Here is a 26334-nt window from a genome sequence, read left to right as displayed (position 1 = left end):
TCTTAAGCCAAAATGTAATACTTGTATATACAGTTGAGGCATTATGAAGCCAAAATAAAGCGAGAACGGTGTCAAATCTCTGCTGAAATGGGGCGTTTCTAAAAATATTAGCCCACTTTGTGAACAAATCGACCTGCAGGAAAGAAACTGTTGGCTCAGACCGGGGCTTATTCACACTCAGACTTTCTTTGAGGCTAAAGATGGCAAAAGAAAATCTCACAGAATTAAATAAGGATGTGAGGATTAGTCTAGTCAACATACATATAAATATGTGCTTTCTCCGTCTTCTTTGTTTGCTCCCTTTTTACAAAATCTTGATTATTTATAAGAAGATAATATTAATTCAAATGAGACTCACAGTCAGAGCTATCAGCAAGAATTCACTGCTTCAGTTAAGGCTGACAAGCAGTTAAATGCTGGACCTGTGGGAGACAGCATTATGCTTCATGTCTTACATATTAGACTAGCTCCCTCTAGTGGTGACAACAGAGTCCTGACACTCCTATTGCACTGTTTATGATGTAACTGAAGAAATAAGCTGTACAGGTGGTGAACAATGCGAGCAGGCATATACTGAAGGCTTTCTTGCTTTCATAAGCATCATCAGTTACAGTCTAGAGGCCAAGGATGCTTACCAGTAATCAGCTCTTCTGGTCTGATGGATCCACTTGACTCTAAGATGAAACTAGAAGCTGGCCAAATCTGCACAATCTGAAAGAGAGCCACCTAAAAAACATGACTTCCACCAATAACCATATGATGTCAGATAATTAACTAAGCTAAAAATAGCATAATTACCTTCATCAGCACAAAATTCAGCCATATAACAGTAGTGTACAAGATTTAAATCTTGCCAAATGTTGCTTTAGTCATCACAGGTAATTTCACAAACTGGGATCATTAGATGGTGCAACATTTAGTAACAGATGGTATAAATTGAAAGCTTAAGCAACTCCATTAAAAATACAAGATATTAACTGCATGTTATTTTGCTTTTCCTTTAACTGCCCAGAAAAAAAAAAAACATTGGAGAAAAGTGAAGTGAAATTTATTCAGGAGTGGTAACTGAAGCTTACATTTAAACACAGCTCAAAGATTTTCTGGTGCTGGTATGACCTGGTATGACAAGAAAATACTCGGGAAACTTCTGAATCGGGGCAAAAAAAAAAAGGGGGGGGGGGTTTGTACAGATGAGACTTCTGGGATATTTTGGCACTAGTTTAGAGATATAGTTGAGAAAATAAAAACAGTCAAAAGTGCATTTTTATTGTTTAAAAATCAGAGATAATGCATCATGGTTAACATCTCCCACAGGCACACTTCATTAAGTCAGTCATAAATAAGCTAAAACAGAAAAAAATCATCCAATCACAGAGTCTGTAAGTGATCTCAGGAAATCGTTTTGCCCAGAAGGAATTCAGCATATTCTTTCCTGCGCAGCACCCGCTGCATTTTGAACGTATTGGGTGAGGTGCTCGAGTACGCCATCATCTGCTTACGAAGTTTGTTAAACGCTCCCTCTGCCACCAGCTGCACTCTCATTGGCCCGATGCTGCCTTTGATACGGAAGGATTTGTAGACGGCCGAATCCTGCTGGAGAGAAATGTCCAGCTGGGAAGCAAGAGAGGAAACACCAAACAGAAAGACAAGGTAGAGTGATTTAATGACAGACTGTAAACATGCTGCCTGTTGGTGAAGCTTCATTAGGATTTCTCTTACCTTATGTCGTTGTTCCTCTGTAAGCCTCCTCACACCTTTCAGCTCTAAGAACACCTGGTAGTGAGGGTCCGAGCCACCAATTGTATCTCCTGCAATGCCACAATAAATAAAATAAAATATGGTGCAAAGGGTTCAATAGTTTTCGCATCATATTCAAACTTCTTCTATGATTTAAGGGTATAAACAAGAACAAATATTACCCAGGATGCCGCTCTCAGCACAGCAGTAGTCAACCAGCTGAGCTCCTGGCCACTGAGCGACGGCCTTCTTCAAAGCACTGAGGAACAACGCTTCTGACACTTTCTCTCCTCGAACATTCAGCATCTGACCTCGTCTAACAGAGCATGGAAGCAAGGAGAAAGTATCGTGTCATGTTTTATATATACACACACACAGCATGAGAAAAACTGTACGGCTGCCCAGTGCTGTACCTGTACTGAAACTCCACGATGGGACACTGGTTGTGAAATCCAACAACTTTTACAATGTCTCCGATGCGATATCTGTAACAAGAGAAATATACAGGTAAATATGAGAGTTTGTTATAGTTGTAATATTACATTTTAATTGCAGTGACAGTTATACAGAGCCACTGGACAAATCTGATTGTACACTCATCGGCAACTTTGTTAGGTACACCTGATCAACTGCTCATTAACACAAATATCTAATGAGCCACTCAGAAACTTAGTAACCATGTTACAAAGGTCAATCAAGTCTCAAAATGGTTTCTTGAACAATGGGTTCATTGTACTCAGATGGCCTCCATAGTCACAAAAGTCTCAGTCCAATAAAGCGTTTGTGGAATGGGAGATTCCCATCATGTCAACATTGACCAAATTCTCTGAGGAATGTTTCCAGTACCGTGTTGAATCTTTGCTGAATTAAGACAAAAGGGGGGCCAACCTAAAACTAGTAAAGTGTAACTAGTAAAGTGTACCTAATAAAGTGTCCGGTGAGTGTAAAGTGAAAACGTGACGTTTCAAACATGGACACTTCCATTTGATCCTTAACCAGATTTAGAACATGTTAAAATGCAGTGTGACCCATCACAATCATGAGGACGGAAACATACAGCTGCAGTTATTTATATTTGTTTGTAGATGAAATCGAACCTGTAAAGTCCTGAAGCATTTGTGACAAGCAGCTCATAGTTTTCTCCCTCCTTCACCTCCTCCATCAGCAGAGTGTGAGGGGCCTCCTCATCCAGGCTGCTCTCTGGGAGGAACTCGCAGAACATTGAGCGAGGGCACAGCAAGTAACGTCTTTCTGACTCCTGAGGCCACAGGTTCACCCCAATTAAACCTGCAGGGGCACAGATAATGAGAGCAAATGCTGACCTCACCCACATATAGAAACCCTACAAATGCCCAACTGCAACGGTTTTTAATTAAACAGCTTAAAAATGTAAATGAAGGCTCTTACCTTCAGTAGCAGCATAGAAGGGCGAGTAGAAAGGCACTCCTTTGCAGTAACTCTCCCTCAACATTTCACCGTAGATCTGATTGGAGCCTGAGTCCACTGCCAGGACCAGGTTCAGATGAGGCCACAGGCGCTTGGCAATCCCCCTGAAGCCATCCTGGAAGTGGGCCCGGAGCTGGGCAGCTCTCTGTGGGTCTGGCTTCATTAGCGCTTCAAGCTTGGCCCTCACTTTGGGCTCCAGAGACAGAGCAGTGCTGATATTCCCCCGTTCAATGTCCTCCACAAGTTCCTGCCAACGCTCCTATGAGATCGAGAGCATATTAGGCAGAAACGACTTGCCTAAGCCTTTATTCATGAAAGTAATTAACACAAATGTTTAAATCAGTCAGTGGGAGCTAAACACCTGACTCAAGATTTCATCTTGTTTTACTAGATGATGTCCCAGTGAGAGAGAAATGAGGCAAATATGACGGACAACAACAGCCTGCTACTGCTCAATGAAATGTTGTCTCTTAAAATAGACAAAAAATAAGATTGCTAATGCTTTTCTTTAAAGGGTGGAATTCATGATTACTTTACATACTTTACGGTTTCCCATTAAGTCCTGTTTTTATGCCTCTACTCGCATAAAAAAGAAAAAAAAAACACGTAAAAACAACAAAAGTAACTTATTCATGACAAACAACTGGGTACCTGTAAGGCACTGAAGGCATAGAAAACTGTGGAAGCGAAGTTGGACTCCAGAGTTCCCACATTAGGATCTTTCAGCGCAAAAAGAAGATGCAAATAGAGTGTGTCCTTCTCACTGGGAACCTGAAGAAACAGAAGATATTTTTACAGAAACGGTCACACAAAGGCTGACCACTTGTTAGGCTTGTTGATTGTACCTCGAAGGCAGGTGCTGGAGTCGTGTACAGGTTTAGGATGTGGCGTGAGGAGGCTGGTGTCGAGGAGTTTGGTCCGATGGGAATTCTGGCCTCAGACTGCCGAAAAGTAGGAGCGTAAAAGAACTTGGTGGTGCGTTGAAGGCTCTTGGTCTCAGGGAATGCCTTCTGCATGGCATCTAAGCACACAGTCACTCCCTGATGGAAACACACAGAGAGTATTATTAGTAAAATTTTCATGCGCAGCGCATGGGCTACACCATCATCAAGCAGTGACTTCACCTGCAGGAAGAACTCAGTGTTGGTGTCCTTAGTGCTGAGCAGCATGGCGCTGGATCCTGATGTCCCGGAGGTCATGGCCAGAATTAATGGCTTCTCTGCAATGATGAGCTTCTCTTCTCCAGCTGCGATGCGGTTGATTAGGTCTTGATAGTGCGTGTATGTAGTAATAGGATGGCATGCCTGAAATTCTTTAATATCTATAAAATAAACAGATTTCATGGTTTAAATCAAAACTGTATTGACACATCTCATTTATCTTTCATCATTTGAGCTTATTTTAAGCACAAGTATCAAACAGTCCCCAATTTCAGCATCACAATTCTCAGGACCTGCTGCATTGTGGGACATTTCCCAGTATACTCAGGGTCAATTAATACACTGGCCTGCTGTGAATAGTTTAAACAGCAACATTACAACAAGCAGAAATGAGTTGGTGGACCTCTCAGAAACCACACTCACATCCACAGACTGTATGGTACTGCTTCTATATGTGCACAGGGCATAGACAGGTGAACCGTGGACACAAGTAAATGTACACTCCAGCAAGACACACAGCATGCAGCAGCTTCTCTATCAAAACTATTTTGAAGTGAAGCAATGAACTTATGGATGGGAAAGAAAAAGAGAAAGTCACAAGGAAGCATCTTAATTCTGTGGTAATCAGGATAATTTTCATCTCAGATGATCATAGAAATAGGGTAGTACTCTTTACATCAATACTAAGGGTGTTGGAAAACAGGAATGAAAAGAGTGGGGGGATTCCCATGATGCATTGCGTTTTTCCTTTCCAGTCACCTTTCTCACTCAGTATGTGTTAATAGACCTCTCTGCATTGAATCATATCTGTTATTAACCTCTGTCTCTCTTCCACAGCATGGCTTTCATCCTGTTTTCCTTCTCTCACCCCAACCGGTCGCAGCAGATGGCCCCGCCCCTCCCTGAGCCTGGTTCTGCCGGAGGTTTCTTCCTGTTAAAAGGGAGTTTTTCCTTCCCACTGTCGCTAAAGTGCTTGCTCATAGGGGGTCATATGATTGTTGGGTTTTTCTCTGTACCTATGAAGCGCCTTGAGGCGACTTTTGTTGTGATTTGGCGCTATATAAATAAAATTTAATTGATACTAAAAAAAAATACGAATGTAACGTTAATAATACACATAGAAACATAAATGATGGTAGTTGTATTTGATTGCATCTGGCTACAGGTGTACAGGTTACATGTGTTTTCAGTGTCAATTATCTGACAAAAAATGAGAAAAATAAACTCATTTTGACTTACAGCATTATTATTCTTTCCTCCCATATTTCCTACAAATATTACAGTAATAACATAAAATTAATTCATTTGGAAACATGACCTTTTTTGGCACAACTAAATAACAAATCAGCACATAGAGTTAAGTCTACAAAACGAGCAAAATTCCACTGAATGCATGAAATGCTGTTTCAGTCACCTGTATGCTGAATATATATCGGGGACATTTGTTCATTGAAAACAATAACTTTAATAACACAGGTTTAAAACTAAATTTAAAAAAAAAGCTTGACTTGCTCACAAAAAAACAAAAATAGTGAACAGGTAGATGCAGCTTTAATTATTTTTGGATAGCAACACGTTTAAAATAGGAATCAAATCAATATGAAGTTTTGATTTGTTGTCGTTCTTTAAGGACTCTGGGGTCTGGTGGCAGCTGGTGGCACGAGTTTTTTCCTTTAATGTGTCACCCCGGTCTTCCCAATCGTTAACATTGAATAAGCACAAATGTCTTCACACTACCTGCTTGCTAAACTAACGCCATCTACTTCACTGCTTACCTTTAATTGAGCTGAAGTCGTACTGTCTTCCATAATACGTATCTGCGTTTTTACGCAAGCGCTTCAGCAGCGTCTCCTGTTGGATTTCTTTCACTTTGAGTGTGTCGGCTTCAAGTTTCCGTCTCTGTCGCCTGCCCAGCCAGCCTACAACCTTTACCGCTACATGCTGGCTCAGAAGACTGCTTAACGTCCGGTTTTCAACCTTTATCTTCAAGATGAGTGCCATCCCGGCTACAGAGCACACACCGATGACAGCGGGGAGAGGGGGCGGCATGGCTGTTACAAAAGACACACAAAAACACAGAGGAGCCAGGTGGGGGCGCTGTTAGTCAGCATTATACCGTTACCTTTCTTCTCATCTACAAACAAGAGTACGCAGTCTACCGTGAAAGTGCGCAATCCTGTCGAGACAGGATGATTTTTATTTCGCTATTTCACGCACTCATTCACCGCTTACCGGGAGTCTTTCCGCTGATGGTCAGGGCGACCGATAAAACCGCAAAACAAAGCGGAAGTGCAACGCGAAACCAAGAGGAAGACATCTGAAGCATTAAATAAGACGTGATGTTCCGTGGTTTTAATAATTCATATCTATAAAAAGCCTTTGGACTGCATTTCCACGCCCAAGAAAGCGTGTCAACTTTTACTTTCGCCGCTATCTGTGCTGCTTCCGTATTTGGGTCAGAACTAGACGCTGATTGGTTTGACTAAATCATGACGTAATAAACCTGGAAATACCAACTAAAAAAAATTAAACTTATATGTTATTTATCTGTTTTTGCTTTAAATGCAGTACCACTGCCTGGATAATGCTACAGAGTCCGTGGTTGTGATTGCACAACAAAGAAAATCAGTCTGCAAGTTAGATTATCATTAAATATTTCTTACATAAAACACGTGAGTGTGGAGGTTTGTGGTCACGTAAAAGGGTTCATATATACTACCAGTCAAAAGTTTGAACACACCTCATTTAATGTTTTTCTTTATTTTCATGGCTATTTACATTGTAGATTCTCACTTAAGGCATCAAACTATGAATGAACACATATAGAATTATGTAGTAAACAAAAAAGTGTTTTATATTTTAGATTCTTCCAAACAGCCACCCCTTCCTTTGATCACTGTTTTGCACACTCTTGGCATTCTCTCGATGAGCTTCATGAGGTAGTCACCTGAAATGGTTTTCCAACAGTCTTGAAGGTGTTTCCATAGATGCTGAGCACCTTTTGCCTTCACTCTGCTGTCCATCTCAACCCAAACCATCTCTGTTGGGTTTAGGTCAGGTGACTGGCGCAGCACTCCATCAATCTCCTTGTTGGTCAAAGAGCACTTACACAGCCTGGAGGTGTGTTACCAGTGAGCCAACTTTTGGGACCGAAACAGTCACATGGGGGGCACACCTACACACTGTAAAATAGTTTCAGAAAACTGTGAAGAAGTCCATGATTTTCAAAAATGTCTTATCTGTGCTTCAGCATAAAACAGCATTTTCTGACTGTCAGAATTCTGCATCTTTCAGTCTAACGTACTTATGTATGTCAGATATGTTACACAAAAAATACACAAAAAAAGGACCCTGGGATGACACCCCAAAGTCAGGTGTCTGCCTCCTGCTGGTTCCAGCGCCCAACATCGTTTCCAGGACACATACATGAAAGACTTTTGTTTTTCTTTTGGGAAAAATGACCAAAACAAATGACTCATCCGAGCAGATGTGAATGCACACAAAATCCCAGATGTGATTCTTTTAATTTTACTGGCTATGTTGCTAACCTGGTTTGTTAACTAAGCAATTTAAATTTAGGTTGCCCGTCTATAAACACCTAATTGGTTTGTTTTTAATTACTTGGAAATCTTAGATTCTCAAATAACTGGATAGCTATTGGATATCTGTTTTCTGCAGAAATTTACTTTTGAGGTTTTTTTTGGCAAACGGAAGAGCGGGCAAATGCATTCTTAAAAGGTGCAGAAGTTGTAGGTCCTCTAAAGTTCCTCTTCCTCTGTAGGATAACTCCATCTATGGTGGTGATATGAAATGCAACCTTTGCAGCCTCTGTAGCTTTCTAGTAACACATTTGCCCATTCCTATTCAAACAATGTTACATGAGTTACACATTTATATCTCTTTAAAGAGAGTCAGAAAAGAACCGAATTCTTCTCTGCATTTCAGGCCGTGATCTGCAGTTAACAGCCACACTGCTCCACACATCCAACATCAGCATCCGACTAGAGATTTGCAACATGTTGCAAACTAGGCTTCTCCATTAGAGCTACAAGGTTAAAAAAAACGAAGAAAAATATATTAGTTACTTCAACTGTAAACTAAGAAATTTAACTAAAGACAATCTTTTGAACTTGCTGTACCATTTGCAAACAAGGCAGATTAAGGCATCCTTTACAGAATGGAGCTAGGCATCAATCTTTACTGCTGTGTGTGTGTGGTCTTTGCAGGCTCAGATAGCTGATTTACGGTCAAAGTGATGTCTTGGAGGCTTTCAAACGGCTTAATGTATTAGTCAAGTAAACTGACTTTTAATACTTAGTGCCTGTGTGTAGTGTAAGAGGGAGAGAGAGAGAGCGTGATTTTGACTTTACATGAATTACCTTGCTTTAGCATTTCTCCTGGAACTCCGCAAAGTCATCCTGAGAGACAGGAAAGATTTTTCTGGACTTCTGTTTCCACTAATGGGAACCTTACGAAAAGGCATTTAATATATTTATTTAAAGTATATAATAACTTTAATGGCAAAACTTAAACAGGAAACATGTTTTGATCACACAGCTTACTTCTTGTGAAGTCCAGTATGAGAGTCAGAGAGACTTTACTTATCACCAAGGGGAAATTGAGATAGTATTTCATTTCCTTGGCTGTCTCCAGGGTAATCGCCTCGTCACAGCCCAAGTGATCCTTCACCTTCTATGTTAGTCCTTCAACATTGCCTTCAGCTTCCAAAAAGCGAATGATGACTGTTTTGTAAATGCTGAGCTTATCAATCACTATTTTGGCAATGTGCACCAACCTGTTAACAAATCTGATTATTAAAAACAACAACAAAAAAACAAAACACTCCACCTATGGTTGTAAAAAGATTCTACTAGTAAAGAAGGGTTGAATATTGAACAACTAACCTTTGGAAGGATCTTGCTGGGAATAGGCTGAGCGCATATGGTGAAGTCTGAATTTCTGCCCACTTTACTTATGAATAGAACTGAAATGGAAAAAAATGTTTGCATCAGTTACAACACTTCCACTGATGATGTGTTACAACCCATTTGTGCTTCATCCTGGGCCACATGCATATTCCACTTCTGTTATTGAGTCCTCTCTATGTATATGAAAACAAAACTACAATGTCCAAAACAAATTGCAAGAAAATGTCTCTAAATAGTCCTTAAAATTAAATTGGAGAAGCTGGCCAACAAACAAACAAAAACATGTATGCATATAGAGATCTATGTGTAATGTGTCTGAGTACTTTGATCCAAATACTTAATCACCCAGCAGAGATTGTAGCAGCCAGCTGATGCTCGCTTTCAGTGGCACTGACAGGACGACAGGACACGGTCCATGTTGAAGGCCCGAAAGAAACGTCTCCTCACCAGCAGGAGGATGGATAACAGTGACTTTAAGGATATTACGTGTATAAATGTCAGCAGGCTCACACAACATTGCTCTGCCAAAGATACAGGTCATGTGCTCATAGCCCCTCCCACCAGATTTGGCTACCAAGTTGACTGTTGTGATACAGTCATAAATTAAGAAACATCATATTACTTAAACGCAACTGTAGAGCAAAATGTATAGAACTGAATGTAACTGTACAGTGTACATCAGAAATCAGACAAGTAAGTTAACACTGGGTTACAGCACCATACTGTAAAGCAGTGTTGCCAACTCCTAAGTAAGGGAAATCGCTATCCGGTCTTTAAGTCTGACGTCATTAGCCATGTCTGGGCCCAAACTCCGCTGCAGGTCTCTAAGTCAAACGATCACTGCAGCATTACTGAGAGTTGAAAAACTGTCTAAATTCTTTCATCTGTAATAAAATCATCAGTGTGGCTGCTCTACTAGTTGTAACAATTAAGTTTAACATCCAGGCATCCATGAAAACGGAATTTATGTAATTTAACGGAATTAGAAGTTAGCAGCGAGTTAGCTTGCTAGTTTCCACCTAAACATAATATACCATGTTCTGACTGAGGGATTTCTGAAACAAATTAAGATGTACAGCTTTGCTATTACTTCCAAAATAAACGAAGACAGGAAAGTAAACAGCAGTGAGGTTTGTGGGGTTACTGAAGTTTGGCTAGCTGGTATATAATGATGTGCTATGTGATCGCTAGCGACACAGCTATGTTAGCATAAACAGTGAAGCTGGAGGACGAAGTCGCTAGATGACGTCATCGCCTAATTTGCATAATTGGTCATGTAATTATAAAGGACCCTGTAGGAGAGAGAAATAACATCATGGAAGAGACATAAAGTCAGTAAAAACACCCTAAAAGCATTTAGTATGTATTTAAAACCACAAATTAAATTTCTTTTACCAATTATTGTTTTTTTTAATGTCACAATTCCAACCCTCCTCCTTTATTCGGACTTGTGACCGGGAAAAGTGACCCGAAATAGGCTCTCTGGCAGAGTTACTTTTTTGTTTATGTGTCTGTGTGTCTCTTTTAAAGAGTTTTAAACCTTGTGATCCACAAAAAAGTAAGAGTAAAAGAAGAACATTTTTAACCATAACGTTATTAACAAACTACATTAATCAAAAATGGACATAGCAAGCTTCAGTAGACAGCTTCAGGCAAAATTGGATGTAGAAGATGGAGGTAAGGCTCTGCAAGGACATCCGATTTCTAAGTTAGCAATAGAATAGAATAGAATAGAATAATCCTTTAATTGTCCCACAAGGGGAAATTTGGGTGTAACAGCAGCAAGAAAGACACATATACAAACAAACAGTACACAAGACACAAAACAGAAAGATGTGTTATGTTTGTTGGGAGCAGTTTTGATTGTACAGTCTGACAGCTGCAGGGAGGAAGGACCTGCGGGAACGCTCCTTCATGCATTGAGGATGCAGCAGTCTGTCACTGAAGGAGCTCTGCAGTTCAGCAACATTTACATGCATGGGGTGGGAGACTCTGTCCATCAGAGATGTTATTTTGGCCAGAGTTCTTCTGTCTCCCACCACCTGCGCTGGGTCCAGGGTGCATCCCAGAACAGAGCTGGCCTTCCTAATGAGTTTATCCAACCTCTTCCTCTCAGCTGCCGATAAACTGCTGCTCCAACATACCACACTACAAAAAATGGCAATCGTGGCTCAAGAGTTGGGAGTTCGCCTTGTAATCGGAAGGTTGCCGGTTCGAGCCCCGGCTTGGACAGTCTTGGTCGTTGTGTCCTTGGGCAAGACACTTCACCCGTTGCCTACTGGTGGTGGTCAGAGGGCCCGGTGGCGCCAGTGTCCGGCAGCCTCGCCTCTGTCAGTGCGCCCCAGGGTGGCTGTGGCTGCAATGTAGCTTGCCATCACCAGTGGGTGGATGACTGGATGTGTAAAGCGCTTTGGGGTCCTTAGGAAGCGCTATATAAATACAGGCCATTTACAGAGTGATAGAAGGTCTTTAAAAGCGCTCCCTGGACTCCAAATGACCTCAGCAGGTAGAGTCTGCCCTGACCCTTCCTGTAAAGAGCATCAGTGTTGTGGCTCCAGTTTATTATTGAGGTGAACACCCAGGTACCTATACGAGTCCACTATCTCAATGTCCACTCCCTGAATGTTCACCGGTGTCAGTGTGGTGCCAGCACAGTTCCCTGTGGGGCCCTCGTACTGCAGACCAGCATATCAGAGACACAGCCCTGTGTCCTCACATACTGTGGCCGTTCTGTGAGGTAGTCCAGTATCCACTGGGACATGTGGTGGTCCACTCCTGATAGTTCCAGCTTGTCCCTCAGACGTTGTGGCTGGATGGTGTTGAAAGCACTGGAGAAATCAAAGAACATGATCCTCTGACAGGGGATTTCTTTAAATCACCTTGCCGTTCTTCAGCTGAGACATCTGAGTTAGAAAACACAAACACTACAGATTTCTTTAACTCGCGAGGGCAACCATGGAATGCAGGATCTGCGTCTCATCACTGTCTGCGTGCTTTATTTATACTTTTCTGTGTGTCTGTATGTGTGTGTGTGTGTGTGTACAAAGATAACAAAGTTATTCTCAGAACTCAGAGCTGAGGTTCCCCTTTTCTAAGTCTGTATGTTCCAAAACAGAAAGAGGAAGCTGTAAGTTGTTTATCACAGAAGAGTTCATGTCAAAAGTTATTAGGTGAAAAGTCACGTAGACATGTGGCTTGCTTAGTGATCAATAAAAGAATACATTTCATGTTAGCTGATCACATATACACGATTTTCCTTTGACATTCCCTCCTGTTGATCAGAAAATGAAATGTACAATTCATCAGTGAGTAACTACTTGTCTTTCACATTTTCAGTTACTACATCATTAGTTACACTTCATCTTTATCTATCAAATAGGAAAAGAAGTCTTCATAATCTTCATTGATTTCAGTACATCTGCGTATGCTGTGAATGATAAACTTATCATCTGTGAAATTACAGCTTTTAAACAAGGAATAACATAAGTAAAGAAAAATAAAACCAGTTATTAATGCTCGGCATGTGTGAGCAGACGTAACAGTCTTTCTCTGTGGTTTTGTTAAAGACATATCTGTATCAGGCATTTTTCATCCAAGGATGGATGTGATCTTGTGTCATGTCCATTAGGTGTAAGTTGTCGTACGTCCATCTTCTCTGTCTGCCTCGTGGCTCAGCTGCTGTTGGCATCAGCTGGGGTCCTGTAAGGGTGAGCTTTGTAGTCAAGGTAACCAGGAAGGTTCCCCTTCCCGTGGTTGCACATAGGTCCATCACACCTGCACCTGGCTGCCCTAAAGTTGATCGGATGGAGATTAGAGTGCGGGCTTACCCGACGGGGGCCCAATCAGCACTGCCCCCCCTCACCCCCGAAGCAACCAAGCGTAGGTGAGGCTTTCCTAATGTGCTTCCTCCTTGGTGTCGGGGCTTCCCGGGACCTCAACCTTTTTGCAGTGGCGCTGATGTATCCAGGAGGGTCTCTCTGCAGTTTTACAGGCTGTGGGTGTTGTCAATAACACTTGATATGGGCCCTCCCAGCGGGGCAAGCTCCAATTTTTCCTCTGGAGCACACGTAACAGGACCCAATCACCTGGTTTTAATCTGCAAGAGACTGGAAAAGATTCGTACGGCAGTTTATTGTTCAAAACAATATCCTTATTTTCTAGTAGTTTTGCCATCCATTCTGCCAGAGTTGTTTCTCTGACAGATTTGTCTAAAGGTTCACTTGTCACTGGTAGAGGAAAAGGTCTCCCATGAACAACCTCAAAAGGTGTAAGTTTTTGGGAGCCTTGTGTTAATCTCATCCACATTTTTACTAGGCCTATGCATTCAGGCCATGGTCTTCCTGTTTCTTCCATGCATTTTCCGAGTCTCTGTTTTATGGTGCCGTTAGTTCTTTCTACTAACCCTGCACTTTGTGGGTGATAAGCACAATGGTTTCTTATGCTGAATCCTAGTGCTTCAGAGACTTTACTAATCACATCATTGACAAAATGTGTCCCATTATCTGATCTTATCAGAGCAGGGATACCATATGTTGGAATGAAATGATTGCATAGACATTTTGCAACCGAGATTGCATCTGCTTTTTTCACTGGATAAATCTCTGGCCATTTTGAGAGTACGTCTATAATCACTAGAGCGTATTTTGAGCCTTGACTTTCACTTAATTCAATAAAATCCATGTGAATGGTGTGAAATGGATGAGGTGGTGTGGGGAAATGTCCTCTTTTTGTCCTCAAATTGCCTTGTGAATTATGTTTTTGACAGATCATGCATGTCCTCACAAATTCCTTTGCTGAAGTTTCAAAATTCAGAGTATAAAAGTGTGTGTTTATGACTTGGACCATCTCTCCCGTTGAAACATGGGTCACCCCATGGGTCACCAATGCTGCTGTTCTGTGTAGGGACTTGGGGAGTATTGGTTTACCTTCACAAGTCATAAGATCATTTTCTAGTTGTGCTCCACACTTTAACCATTTCTTCTGTTCTGTAGTTGGTGCGGCTTTTTGTTCATCTTTAAGTACATCAATGGAAGTAGTTCAGCAACTTATTGTACTGTAAAATCAACTTACTTCCAAAACACATATACATACACACAGATAGACATTTGCGCGCTGATTTGTCACGAAGTATTTTCGGCTACTTCTGAAACCAGTTTAAATATAATTTATTACGAAGTAATTGTGGCTACCTCTAAACCCAGCCTAAATTTAGTTCCTTCCGGCGAACTCAACCTATTTCACGTGTTTTATGAAGTAATTGCGGCTACTTCCAACCTATTTTACGCGTATCACGGAGTAATTGCGGCTACAACTAACCTATTTTGCGCATTTCTCTAAATCCTTCTGGCGGTTTAAGACCAAACAGTGTTTTCTCACCCTCAGTCATCTTTTGCTGGTTGTAGGCCGTCTGGATCCCAGCGTCGTGGACCAGGACCGGCCTGGATGGGAATTTACGCCCAGGGCTTTCACCTCTACCTGGAGAGGGCTGTCGACAGACTTCGGTGCTGGCTTTCCCACGACGTCAGGATACAGCAATCAGACCTTATTGGAGTCACGAAAATGTGTCTGTTGTTTCCATCGCTAAGCTCGAAGGACCAAATTAAATGACAGGGGATTTCTTTAAATCACCTTGCCGTTCTTCAGCTGAGACATCTGAGTTAGAAAACACAAACACTACAGATTTCTTTAACTCACGAGGGCAACCATGGAACGCAGGATCTGCGTGTCATCACTGTCTGCGTGCTTTATTTATACTTTTCTGTGTGTCTGTATGTGTGTGTGTGTGTACAAAGATAAAGTTATTCTCAGAACTCAGAGCTGAGGTTCCCCTTTTCTAAGTCTGTATGTTCCAAAACAGAAAGAGGAAGCTGTAAGTTGTTTATCACAGAAGAGTTCATGTCAAAAGTTATTAGGTGAAAAGTCACGTAGACATGTGGTTTGCTTAGTGATCAATAAAAGAATACATTTCATGTTAGCTGATCACATATACACGATTTTCCTTTGACATCCTCACAGTGCTTCCAGGCTTCTCCAGGTGAATCATAGCTCGGTGCAGGAGGTAGATGATGGCGTCATCCACCCCGATGCCAGGCTGGTAAGCAAACTGCAGCGGAAACAATGAAGACCTCACCAGGGGGCGCAGATGGTTTAGAACCAACCTCTCGAGGGTCTTCATCAGATGTTATGTCAGGGCTACCGGCCTGTAGCTGCTGAGGTCCTTGGGATGGGAGGTCTTTGGTACCGGTGCCACACAGGAGGTCTTCCACAGCTGTGGGACTTTCCCCAGCGACAGGCTCAGGTTGAACGGATGATTGGAATGGTGTATTTTAGTGCATTGATTTATTTTAAACAAAGCAATGTGCAACTACCGCTTCTCCCGACCTGCGTTATAGTCAGTGCGGGAGCAGCGGCTTCCCTCATGCGCAATTCATTTGCACTTTGGACGTGTAGGTGTAAACATCTGCTCTGACAGCAGCTGGGGGCGACTGCTGCGTTAGGACCGCCGCCTGTGAGTGCTTTGGCACGGGCGAGGAACAAGCAGCTCCCGCTGCTTGTAAGAGCGATACGTGCTTTCACGTAAAAAAAAAGTCATAATAAGACTCCAATAACACCAGAAAAAGTCACCAGATTTGACACAAGTCGCTTTTTAGAAAAAAAAAAGTCAATAAGGGGGTCTAAAAACTCGCTAGATGTAGTGACAAAGTCGCTGCCGTTAAGTCCTCCGTTATTTATTTAGCTAAACAAGTAAATTAACACTGGGTTACAGCACCATAGAAATATATACAAAAAATACAAGCCACCGTTATTTATTTAGCTAATATGCTAGTAGCCAATGTGCTTTAAGCAAACTCGGCTTCCCACAATCTTGTAAATAAAAACACAAAGAAGTTACCTTTAATACCAGTATAATTTCACTCCACGTTAACAGGATGGTTCTTTAGACAAGCGCTGCTGTTCAGTCCGGAGCTTTCTATGTGAGAGCAAGCCGTAAAACTTGAAAACAAAAAGTAAATAATTAAAAAAGGGGAGTGTGCTGTTTGTTAATCGTCGGGCCCGACAGTGAGACAGCGGGGCCGTAATCCCAAGGGCGGATGCACCCCGGGTTTTTTCCTGTCTGGGTTGCCATTCCCCGATAACAGCAGGTTAATATTAAGGTTAGCTTAATGGTTAATACTAACATTCAGGGAGGTGAAGGTTCAAGACGTTTTATGACAGAATGAATTTCAAAGAGTACATGTACTGTGACGTCACGGCACGTGTGCTTTTGAAGTCTTAGAAACCGAGCTCATAAATACCCCCAAGGTAAGGCACTCTACTGCACCTAGTGTTGAAAACACATTTTAACAAAATTAACGCTGAATCAATAGTATTCTGCAAATATGTGGCGCTCAGTCTTCAGTCATACAAATTCTTCAGACACTGATGGCTTTGAAGAGCTTGACAGATATTATTTGGAGCCTGATGGGTTCTTCTTGCCGATATCTAATTCCAGAGATGAGCAGTCTGAGGTTCCTAAAACCAGTGTTTCTGTAAACACCTATGAAAATGAACACGCAACCACCTCTGAACTAGATGAGGTTCCTAAAACCAGTGTTTATATAAACAACTTTGAACATGAAGAGCCTCCCACCAGTGAGAATTACAACACTGATTTATTCAATGACGTCCTCCCCGAATCTTCAGATATGAACAAATCTGAAGAGAATGAGCAAAATGCTGACCAAGGAAGTTTTCAAAGAGAGGACAAAGAAACTTTTTTTCCAGAGTTCAAACAAATCTTTCAGCTCTGTCTTCCATTATTACAGCTCCAGTTGAGTCTGTGGGGCGAGGAGTCATTTTTGTCACCAGGCACATTTTTAATATTGGTCGAGCAACATTTACCTCATCCACCTCTGAAACAACTGAGGTTCCTTCACCGAGTATTTCTATAAACAACGTTGAATATGAACAGTCACCCTCCAGTGAAACAACTAAGATTCCTACAACCGGTGTTAATATGAACAACGCTAAAGATCAAAGGTCTTCAGCCAGTGAGAGTTACAACACTGATTTATTAAATGCCATTCTTCCTGAACCTTCAGATAACAGACCTGAAGATATCAAACAAAATGTTGTCCCAGGCAGTCTTCAAACAGAGGAAGAAGAAACTATTTCTTCCAGAGTTCAAACAAATGTTCCAAATCTCTATTCCTCTTGATTTTATCTACTGTTTTGATTTTTGATTTTATATACTGTGTTGTTTGTTTGTTTGTTTGCTTGTCTTAATCAATTTTAAATCATGCTTTTTATCTGTTTTGTTTTCAATGTCTCTGTAAAGCACTTTGAATCACCTTGTTGTTGAATTGTGCTATATAAATAAACTTGCCTTGCCTAAAGTTCCAGATGTGCCTGTGGGCCTAAGGGAAGCTTTCATCACCAGGCACCTCCGTAATATTGGTCAAGAACAATTTACCTCAAATATTCCAAATCTCTATTCCTCTTGTAGAGTTCCAGATGTGCCTGTTGGCCTAAGAGAAGCTTTTATTACCAGGCACCTCCTTAATATTAGTCGAGCACCATTTACCTCAGTTACCACACCCACTAGTGAGACCTCTGAAACAGCAACTGTTTCTATAAACAACTTTGGACATGGTAAATGGACTGATTCTTATATAGCGCTTTTCTACTCTCACGGAGTACTCAAAGCGCTCTATACAACATGCCACATTCACCCAAGCACTTTATCTATACTCAGTGCTTTCTAAGTACATTCACACACATTCATACTCCGATGGATGCATCGGAGCGCAAGTTGGGGTTAGTATCTTGCCCAAGGATACTTGACATGCAGACTGGAGGAGCCAGGGATCGAACCACCAACCTTCCGATCAGTAGGTGACCAGCTCTACCTCCTGATCTACAGCCACCACCACATGAAGAGTCTCCCATCAATGAGAGTTACAGCACTGATTTATTCAATGTTGGTCTCCCTGAACCTTCAGATAACGGACCTGAAGATAATGAACAAAATGTTGTCCCAGGCAGTCTTCAAACAGAGGAAGAAGAAACCATTTCTTCCAGAGTTCAAACAAATGTTCCAAATCTCTATTCCTCTTGTAGAGTTCCAGATGTGCCTGTTGGCCTAAGAGAAGCTTTTATTACCAGGCACCTCCTTAATATTAGTCGAGCACCATTTACCTCAGTTACCACACCCACAAGTGAAACCTCTGAAACAGCAACTGTTTCTAAAAACAACTTTGGACATGAAGAGTCTCCCACCAATGAGAGTTACAGCATTGATCTATTCAATGTTGGTCTCCCTGAATCTTCAGATAACAGATCTGAAGAGAATGAACAAAATATTGTCCAAGGAACTCTTCAAAGAGAGGATGAAGACCCTGTTGTTTCCAGAATTCACAGAAATCTTTCAGCTTTTTGGTCCCTTATTACAGCTCCAGTTGTGCTTGCGGGCCAAGGAGTCATTTTTGTCACCAGGCACATCCTTAATATTTGTGGAGCACCATTTACCTCAGTGTTCAATCTTTTTTTTTTTTTTTTCAGTAATTATTCAGCGTATGTTTCCCATTCCCCACAGAGCCAATTCAGGCCTGATTCCTACAATCAGAAGATGGTTAGATGTAATTTCTTGGATGACTTCAGCAATTGTTGCACTTGCACTTTTAGTTTTACTTATAATCTTACCTTAAAATAGTCATCATGGTAACTCCCTAATTCTAGCAAACAAACATGAAATTTGGTATGCTTAGCATAAAATTACATCACAATTATGCCCCCAGCCAGTCACAGCAGAAGGCTGCCCCTCCCTGAGTCTGGTTCTGCTGAAGGTTTCTTCCTATTAAAAGGGAGCTTTTCCTTCCCACCATCGCCTTAGTGCTTGCTCATAGGGGATCGTTTGATTGCTGGGGTTTTCTCTCTAATACTGTGGGGTTTTAACCTTACAGTACAAAGAGCTTTAAAGTGCCTGTTGTAACATGGCATTATAAATAGACTTTAATTGGCTTCAACTGAAAAACCATTACAAATTAAAAAAACAAATCAATACATACTGGTGTGTGTTTGTTTTCTTTTTCTATACCAGGGTAACTGCTAAAACTTAGTGGGTTACAATTTATGTAGCTTTTAACAGATTATTGTTGTTTCAAATGTGACTGTGCTGAGTGGCCGTGGCACTGTGCACAAGATAAAACTTGATTTTAGTGTCATGTAGAACTACATTCAGGACAAAGATTGCACTTAAGTAACATCTGTGATTAGAAGACACTGGTTTGGTTTTCTTTTTTTTCATGATAAGTTTTTTTAATCAACAAGAGGTGGGATTAGCTTTGCAAAGAGACTGCAATTTTTGTTTTTTGGGCCTTTCCCCTCTGAAGAAGCCAAACAGTGGACTGAAACTGAGTTTGGGTCTCATTTTGATTTGTGGTCACTGTACCAAAAATGTGGTTCATCATAAGTATGGAACATTTAAAGATGCAGTTATATTTCTTATTGACATCACCAGAAATGGTGTGTGACTTGTTATGGGGGTGTTCAATAAAGCAGTATAATTCTTTTTAAGAATAACAAAAAAACATTTATTATACATCAGAGTAAAATGTAAAAGCTATTGTAATTTAGAACTTAGACCAATTAAATCAACTGCTGTGATGGTTATATGAAATTCAACCTTTACAGCCTCTGTAGCTTTCTGGTAAGACATTTGCCTGTTCCTATTCAAACAATTTTACATGAGTTACACATTTATGTCTCTTTAAAGAGAGTCAGAGCACCATGGAGACTCTTAACCTCGTGTACCTTAACCTCTGCATTTCAGACTGCGATCTGCAGTTAACATCCAATATAGGCATCCGACAAGAGACTTGCAACATGTGGCAAACTGGGCTTCTCCATAAGAGCTACAAGGTTGGAAAAAAAAGAAGAAGAAAAATATATTAGTTACTTCAACTGTAAACTAAGAAATTTAACAAAAGAGAAACTTTTGCAAATGGAACTTGCTGTACCATTTGCAAATGAGGCAGATGAAGGCATCCTTTACAGAATGTGTGTGCGGTCTTTGCAGTTTCAGATTTACGGTCAGTGATGTCTTGGAGGTAGGGCTGGGAGATATGGCCTAAAATCCATATCACGGTAAAATATGAAGCATGTGTGGTAACGATATATATTGTGATATATTCCTTTCTTCTGTATAACGTATTTTACACGCTATAAGGCACACTTAAAATACTTTAATTTTCTCAAAAATCAACAGTGTCTTTGTATGAATTCTGGTTGTTCTTACGTACAGCTCTGCTATCACTTCCAACATAAATAAAGACAGAAAACTAAACAGCAGTAACTTTTGTAGGGTTACTGAAGTTGGGCTAGCTGGTATATAATGATGTCCTACATGATCGTTAGCATAACAGCTACGTTAGCATAACATTAGCACAGTGAAGGTGAAGGATGACCACTACCTTTTTTCCACTCGATAAAAGTTAACGTGAGGGTTTCTGGTGGTTATCACCTGGCATAATTTGCAGATGATGTTGTTTGCAGCCGCTGCAATGCTTTTGACCAAAACAGGCGCAGCTTGATGACACCATCAACATGCGCTATCGCGGTATAGTCAAAATCTCTACCATTGGCCAAATTTATATCGTTTCTACCGTATACCGTTTATACCGCCCACCCCTACTTTGAGGCTTTCAAACGGCTTAATGTATTAGTCAAGTAAACTGACTTTTAATACTTTATGCATGTGTGTAGCGTAAGAGGGAGAGAGAGAGAGAGAGAGCGTGATTTGACTTTACATGAATTACCTTGCTTTAGCATTTCTCCTGGAACTCCGCAAAGTCATCCTGAGAGTCAGGAAAGATTTTTCTGGACTTCTGTTTCCACTAATGGGAACCTTAGGAAAGGGCATTTAATATATTTATTTAAAGTATTGAATAACTTTAATGGCAAAACTTAAACAGGAAACATGTTTTGATCACACCCATTGACTGTAGAAAAGATGGACGACGCGACACCGCCTCCTCCCATTGTGCAAAAATATCCTGCTTGTGGAGGCTGCCATCTTGCAAATTTGGAGCCAGAGTCTGCGCAGGGGTGACTTGAGGTGGAGCGACTGTGTAACGCTCCCGCCCACACACCCGCTGGATGTGACCGCAAACACGCCGCCTACACTTTTTACGTAGCCCGGCTGCTCGAGTTTTTTTGCTGGTTTACCGCGGCTGACGACTCCTTTAATTAAGGTAAATACAACCATGTCACTGTTATAAAAAAAGACACACAGCTTATCATCTTATAGTTCTAAAATCACTCTGTTGTTAATTCATTAGTTAGATTAGCCACTAGCATATGCACTGTGTTGGAGGCTTGTTGCTAGCTAGTTAGCGATGCTACACACCTAATACTCTTAATAGTCCGTGTTATTGAAGGATTCAGCACTTCTTATGTTTTTTTTTATCCATTTTTAGACAGGGATGAGATCATCTGCACACTCTACAGAGGCCCAGAGTTACTGTTAATATCAAAAATATAATGCTGTCCTTTGAGATTTTAACATAAGACTGTGAGTGTAATGGATCTAAAACGGTTTAAATCTTCAGAGCCCTCTACAGCCTGGTAACATGGAAACTTTAAAAACATCAGCAGAACGTTTCAGTAGTGTAGTCTAATTTGTTATTTTCATTTAATAATAGAGTCCATATTTTATCAACAGCTACATTCACCCGGGGGAGAAACTAGTGAGGGAGACCATCAGGACCAAGCTGGGTTTCTTGGCTCCAGAGGTTTGGAGAAACTTCTTCCCTTTCTTCATCACAGCTGTCCTGTGCCAGAAGTTCTGTTGACCCACTGAAAGAGGCTTCATTTAAGAAACACCAGGAAGACTGAAGCCCATCGCATTGATCAAGCAGGACTCATGATCTTCACCAGCAGCTCCCTCACAGGGAAATCTTCAGCACTCCTCTGTTTGCCCGCCCCAGGAGATGGATAAACCCAGCATTTCATGAACACTGTGATGGAGACCTTTGGTTTGTGTAATGTTATAAATACTTGGATACTCGCCAGAGGCTCCGGACTTTTACATAAAGATATTATATTCAGTCCTGTAGAAAGTTATATATTTAAAAATATATGATCCTCTCTGGTTACTCTGGTATGAACAACTCTGAATCACTTTATGGTAAATAACACACTATGTGCAAAAAACTGTGAAAGAATTCCAGATGACAAGTTAGTAGTTCAACATACAAGTGACGACCTTTGACCTTCATCAGGTTTTATTTAATTGTGTTAGAGAAAATCTCATATGCTCTTCATGCAGCTGAGTACATAAAGTGTTTAAAACGGAAGCTGTGCAGGTCTGAGATCAGCAGCTTTGTGAAACACCAAACTGAGGTCCTGTTAATGCTGATATATAGTGACACAGCTACAGGGGTGATCAATCCTTTTGTTTTTTTGTCTTTAACTTTATCAATAAAGCTGCAGCTTTCACTACAGCACGTGTGGTACTTTAACCTTTGCACTGTTTTCATCTGTTCATTTTGCAGTTAACATGTGAACATGATGGATGATCTGTCTGCTGTCACTGGGTGGTGCTGAGGTCTGAATCTGAGGGCAGCTCCTGTAATCACAAAGAGAACAGAACCATCAAACTCAGATATAAATTTTATCCCTCAAAATTGAAATAAAGCTGATCCTTCTGTCCCCACACACTCAGGATCTGAAGTTCTTCTCTTACATTTTTTTCAGTATTACAGTACACTACAGTACTTTAATCCATAGTTCCAGATTAATGAGGAGTTACTGAAGTACAAGCTTTTAAAAAAGATGTTACTGTCTTTAAAGATGTGGCAAGAGACTGAAAACATGCTGTTGTTTGCACATATTTAATATTCAGCTCTGCACAGGAGCTGAAGCAGAGTGCAGCCTGTTGCTTTTACAGTATAATACTTGTAATAAAAGTACAGTAACAGTAATTAGTGACTGAGTAGCCCGGGGCGTTTGTCTTGACTTTTTTTAGTAAATTCATTCACCTGCACAGATTAGCTAAACGAACCCCGACAGCCGAGTGCTCATTTTAGCTAGCTAGGTCTCAGGACCTAAGGACGGTAGTTACAGATTAGCTTACAAACACGTTTAACTTACCGAAAAAGTGCAGCAGGGCCTCGGGTCCTTCTGTCGGGTAGTCCAGTTTACTGAAGAACACCTCAGGCTGTCAGGTTAAAACAGTCGGTCGTGTTTTCGTAGCGTAAACGCTGGCATTCCTCTCAGAGCCTACGCTCTATCTGCTATTCCCGAACAGAGATACGCAAGTTTCTCCGTGACTGCAGCTGCCAGTCAAAGCTGCTATGATGATGTTTCACCCCAATTTAACATCACCGCAGTAGGAATTAGAATCAAACTTATGGGAATGGAGACCCCTTGGACATCAATCAGCATGATGAGAACTATTGATAACAAAAGAAAGAATCTTTGGAAAAAAATTATCTGAGGAGAATTAATTTATGTTAGTCTGACCCCAGTCCCATCTGCTAACATGGAGGAGGCGGGGTTTATGACCTATACTGCAGCCAGACACCAGGGGGCGATAGAGACGTTTTAGCTTCATTTTTGGGGAGCTGTCGCATCGTCCATGTTTTCTACAGTCAATGATCACACCTCTATGTATATAAAAACAAAACTATAATGTCCAAAAGAAATTGCGGGAAAATGTCTCTAAATAGTCCTTAAAATTAAATTGGAGAAGCTGGCCAGCAAACAAACAAAAACATGTATGCATATAGAGATCTATGTGTAATGTGTCTGAGTACTTTGATCCAAATACTTAATCACCCAGCAGAGATTGTAGCAGCCAGCTGATGCTCGCTTTCAGTGGCACTGACAGGATGACAGGACACGGTCCATGTTGAAGGCCCGAAAGGAACGCCTCCTCACCAGCTGCAAGATGGATAACAGTGACTTTAAGGATATTACGTGTATAAATGTCAGCAGGCTCACACAACATTGCTCTGCCAAAGATACAGGTCATGTGCTCATAGCCCCTCCCACCAGATTTGGCTACTAAGTTGACTGTCGTGATACAGTCGTAAATTAAGAAACATCATATTACTTAAACGCAACTGTAGAGCAAAATGTATAGAACTGAATGTAACTGTACAGTGTACATCAAGTCAGACAAGTAAATTAACACTGGGTTACAGCACCATACTGTAAAGCAGTGTTGCCAACTCCTAAGTAAGGGAAATCGCTATCCGGTCTTAAAGTCTGATGTCATTAGCCATGTCTGGGCCCAAACTCCACTGCAGGTCTCTAAGTCAAATGATCACTGCAGCATTACTGAGAGTTGAAAAACTGTCTAAATTCTTTCATCTGTAATAAAATCATCAGTGTGGCTGCTCTACCAGTTGTAACAATTAAGTTTAACATCCAGGCATCCATGAAAACAGAATTTATGAAATTTAACAGAGTTAGAAGTTAGCAGCGAGTTAGCTCGCTAGTTTCCACCTAAACATAATATACCATGTTCTGACTGAGGGATTTTTGAAACAAATTAAGACGTACAGCTTTGCTATTACTTGCTATGTGATCACTAGAGACACAGCTATGTTAGCATAATATAAACAGTGAAGCTGGAGGACGAAGTCGCTAGATTACGTCATCGCCTAATTTGCATAATTGGTCATGTAATTATAAAGGACCCTGTAAGAGAGAGAAATAACATCGTGGAAGAGACATAAAGTCAATAAAAACACCCTAAAAGCATTTAGTATATATTTAGAACCACAAATTACATTTCTTTTACCAATTATTGTTTTTTTTAATGTCACAATTCCAACCCTCCTCCTTTATCCGGACTTGTGACCGGGAAAAGTGACCCGAAATAGGCACTCTGGCAGAGTTACTTTTTTGTTTATGTGTCTGTGTGTGTCTTTTAATGAGTTTTAAACCTTGGGATCCACAAAAAAACTAAGAGTAAAATAACATTTTTAACCATAACGTTGTTAACAAACTACATTAATCAAAAATGGACATAGCAAGCATCACCAGACAGCTTCAGTCGAAATTGGATGTAGAAGATGGAGTTAAGGCTCTGCAAGGACATCCGATTTCTAAGTTAGCAATGATTGGAATGGTGTAGTTTAGTGCATCGATTTATTTTAAACAAAGAACAATATACATCTACCGCTTCTCCCGACCTGCAGAGCGGGAGCAGCGGCTTCGCTCATGCGCATTTCATTTGCAGTTTGGAAGCGTAAGTGTAAACATCTCCTGCTCTGACAGCAGCTGGGGGCGACTGCTGCATTAGGACCGCCGCCTGTGAGTGCTTTGGCACGGGCGAGGTGCCCACGGCAGCTCCCGTTGCTTGTAAGAGTGATACGTGCTTTCACGTCAAAAACTCGTAATAACACTTCAAAAACACCAGATAAAGTCACCAGATTTGTCGCTAGTCGCTTTTTTCGAAAAAAAAAAAAAAAAAAGTCAATAAGGGGGTCTAAAAACTCGCTAGATATACTCCTCCGTTATTTATTTAGCTAAACAAGTAAATTAACACTGGGTTACAGCACCATAGAAATATATACAAAAATACAAGCCTCCGTTATTTATTTAGCTAATATGCTAGTAGCCAGTGTGCTTTAAGCTAACTCGGCTTCCCACAATCTTACATTTCTGAATAAAAACACGAAGAAGTTACCTTTAATACCTTCGACCAGTACAATTTCACTCCACGTTAAAAGGATAGCTCTTTAGACAAGCGCTGCTGTTCAGTCCGGAGCTTTCTATGTGAGAGCAAGCCGTAAATCTTGAAAACAAAAAGTAAATAATTAAAAAAGGGGAGTGTGCTGTTTGTAAATCGACGGTGAGACAGCGGGGCCGTAATCCCAATGGCGGATGCACCCCGGGTTTTTTCCTGTCTGCGATGCCAGACAGCAGGTTAATATTAAGGTTGGCTTAATGGTTAATACTAACGTTCAGGGAGGTGAAGGTTCAACACGTTTCGTGACCGAATGAATTTCAAAGAGTAAGTGTACTGTGACGTCACGGCACGTGTGCCTTTGAAGTCTTAGAAAGCGAGCTCA

The 26334-nt window shown here is 41.0% G+C and overlaps 3 protein-coding genes and 2 long non-coding RNA genes across 7 annotated transcripts in view; 1 reads left to right on the top strand and 4 right to left on the bottom strand.

Moving 5' to 3' along the window:
• kcnh4b (potassium voltage-gated channel, subfamily H (eag-related), member 4b) overlaps positions 1 to 898 on the bottom strand; it is a 44126-nt gene extending 43228 nt beyond the window's left edge. The window contains exon 1 of the mRNA XM_005471304.2: positions 636 to 898. The gene's annotated coding sequence lies outside the window, so the exon portion shown is untranslated. The remainder of the gene's footprint in view (positions 1 to 635) is intronic.
• A 134-nt stretch (positions 899 to 1032) lies between these two features.
• ghdc (GH3 domain containing) lies at positions 1033 to 6799 on the bottom strand. The gene is made up of 11 exons (XM_003441921.5): positions 6576 to 6799; positions 6119 to 6394; positions 4308 to 4504; positions 4029 to 4223; positions 3835 to 3954; positions 3145 to 3442; positions 2835 to 3024; positions 2151 to 2222; positions 1920 to 2053; positions 1720 to 1808; positions 1033 to 1611 (listed from the first exon to the last, which is right to left on the bottom strand). The coding sequence occupies exons 1-11, from the start codon at positions 6667 to 6669 to the stop codon at positions 1390 to 1392; spliced, it is 1887 nt and encodes a 628-aa protein (XP_003441969.2). The 5' UTR covers positions 6670 to 6799; the 3' UTR covers positions 1033 to 1389.
• A 306-nt stretch (positions 6800 to 7105) lies between these two features.
• LOC102083253 (uncharacterized) lies at positions 7106 to 10070 on the bottom strand. The gene is made up of 5 exons (XR_269449.4): positions 9617 to 10070; positions 9248 to 9327; positions 8906 to 9138; positions 8723 to 8811; positions 7106 to 8388 (listed from the first exon to the last, which is right to left on the bottom strand). It is a non-coding gene; the product is annotated as an uncharacterized LOC102083253 (long non-coding RNA).
• Positions 10071 to 17150: 7080 nt separating this feature from the next.
• Positions 17151 to 18979, top strand: LOC109203142 (uncharacterized). Of its 3 annotated transcripts, none has more exons than XM_025910041.1 (3): positions 17151 to 17467; positions 17643 to 17764; positions 18379 to 18979. In XM_025910041.1, exons 1-3 carry the CDS (start codon positions 17268 to 17270, stop codon positions 18960 to 18962), a joined length of 906 nt encoding a protein of 301 aa, XP_025765826.1. In that variant the 5' UTR covers positions 17151 to 17267; the 3' UTR covers positions 18963 to 18979. The 3 variants fall into 3 exon arrangements, with proteins under 3 accessions (XP_025765826.1, XP_025765825.1, XP_025765824.1); XM_025910040.1 differs by having other exon boundaries at positions 17643 to 17899; positions 18514 to 18979; XM_025910039.1 differs by having other exon boundaries at positions 17643 to 17899; positions 18184 to 18979.
• Positions 18980 to 20150: 1171 nt separating this feature from the next.
• Positions 20151 to 26197, bottom strand: LOC102083327 (uncharacterized). Its single transcript, XR_002063058.2, has 4 exons — positions 25950 to 26197; positions 24089 to 24193; positions 21067 to 21155; positions 20151 to 20163 (listed from the first exon to the last, which is right to left on the bottom strand). It is a non-coding gene; the product is annotated as an uncharacterized LOC102083327 (long non-coding RNA).
• Positions 26198 to 26334: the final 137 nt, after the last annotated feature.

This window comes from Oreochromis niloticus, linkage group LG8 (assembly GCF_001858045.2).
Source record: "Oreochromis niloticus isolate F11D_XX linkage group LG8, O_niloticus_UMD_NMBU, whole genome shotgun sequence".
In the NCBI taxonomy this organism is placed as follows: Eukaryota; Metazoa; Chordata; class Actinopteri; order Cichliformes; family Cichlidae; genus Oreochromis; species Oreochromis niloticus.
Note: the sequence above shows the minus strand (reverse complement) of the source record. Positions and strands in the feature narration are given on the sequence as shown.

Coding starts and splice junctions, on each gene's coding strand:
- ghdc (XM_003441921.5), bottom strand. CDS start 6,669: ATGCTTCAGATGTCTTCCTCTTGGTTTCGCGTTGCACTTCCGCTTTGT. Junction 4,224..4,307: donor ACACTGAGTTCTTCCTGCAG/GTGAAGTCACTG, acceptor TGTTTCCATCAG/GGAGTGACTGTGTGCTTAGA. Junction 1,612..1,719: donor CAGAGGAACAACGACATAAG/GTAAGAGAAATC, acceptor CTTGCTTCCCAG/CTGGACATTTCTCTCCAGCA.
- LOC109203142 (XM_025910039.1), top strand. CDS start 17,268: ATGAACAACGCTAAAGATCAAAGGTCTTCAGCCAGTGAGAGTTACAAC. Junction 17,468..17,642: donor CCAAATCTCTATTCCTCTTG/ATTTTATCTACT, acceptor ACTTGCCTTGCC/TAAAGTTCCAGATGTGCCTG. Junction 17,900..18,183: donor TTCTATAAACAACTTTGGAC/ATGGTAAATGGA, acceptor AGCCACCACCAC/ATGAAGAGTCTCCCATCAAT.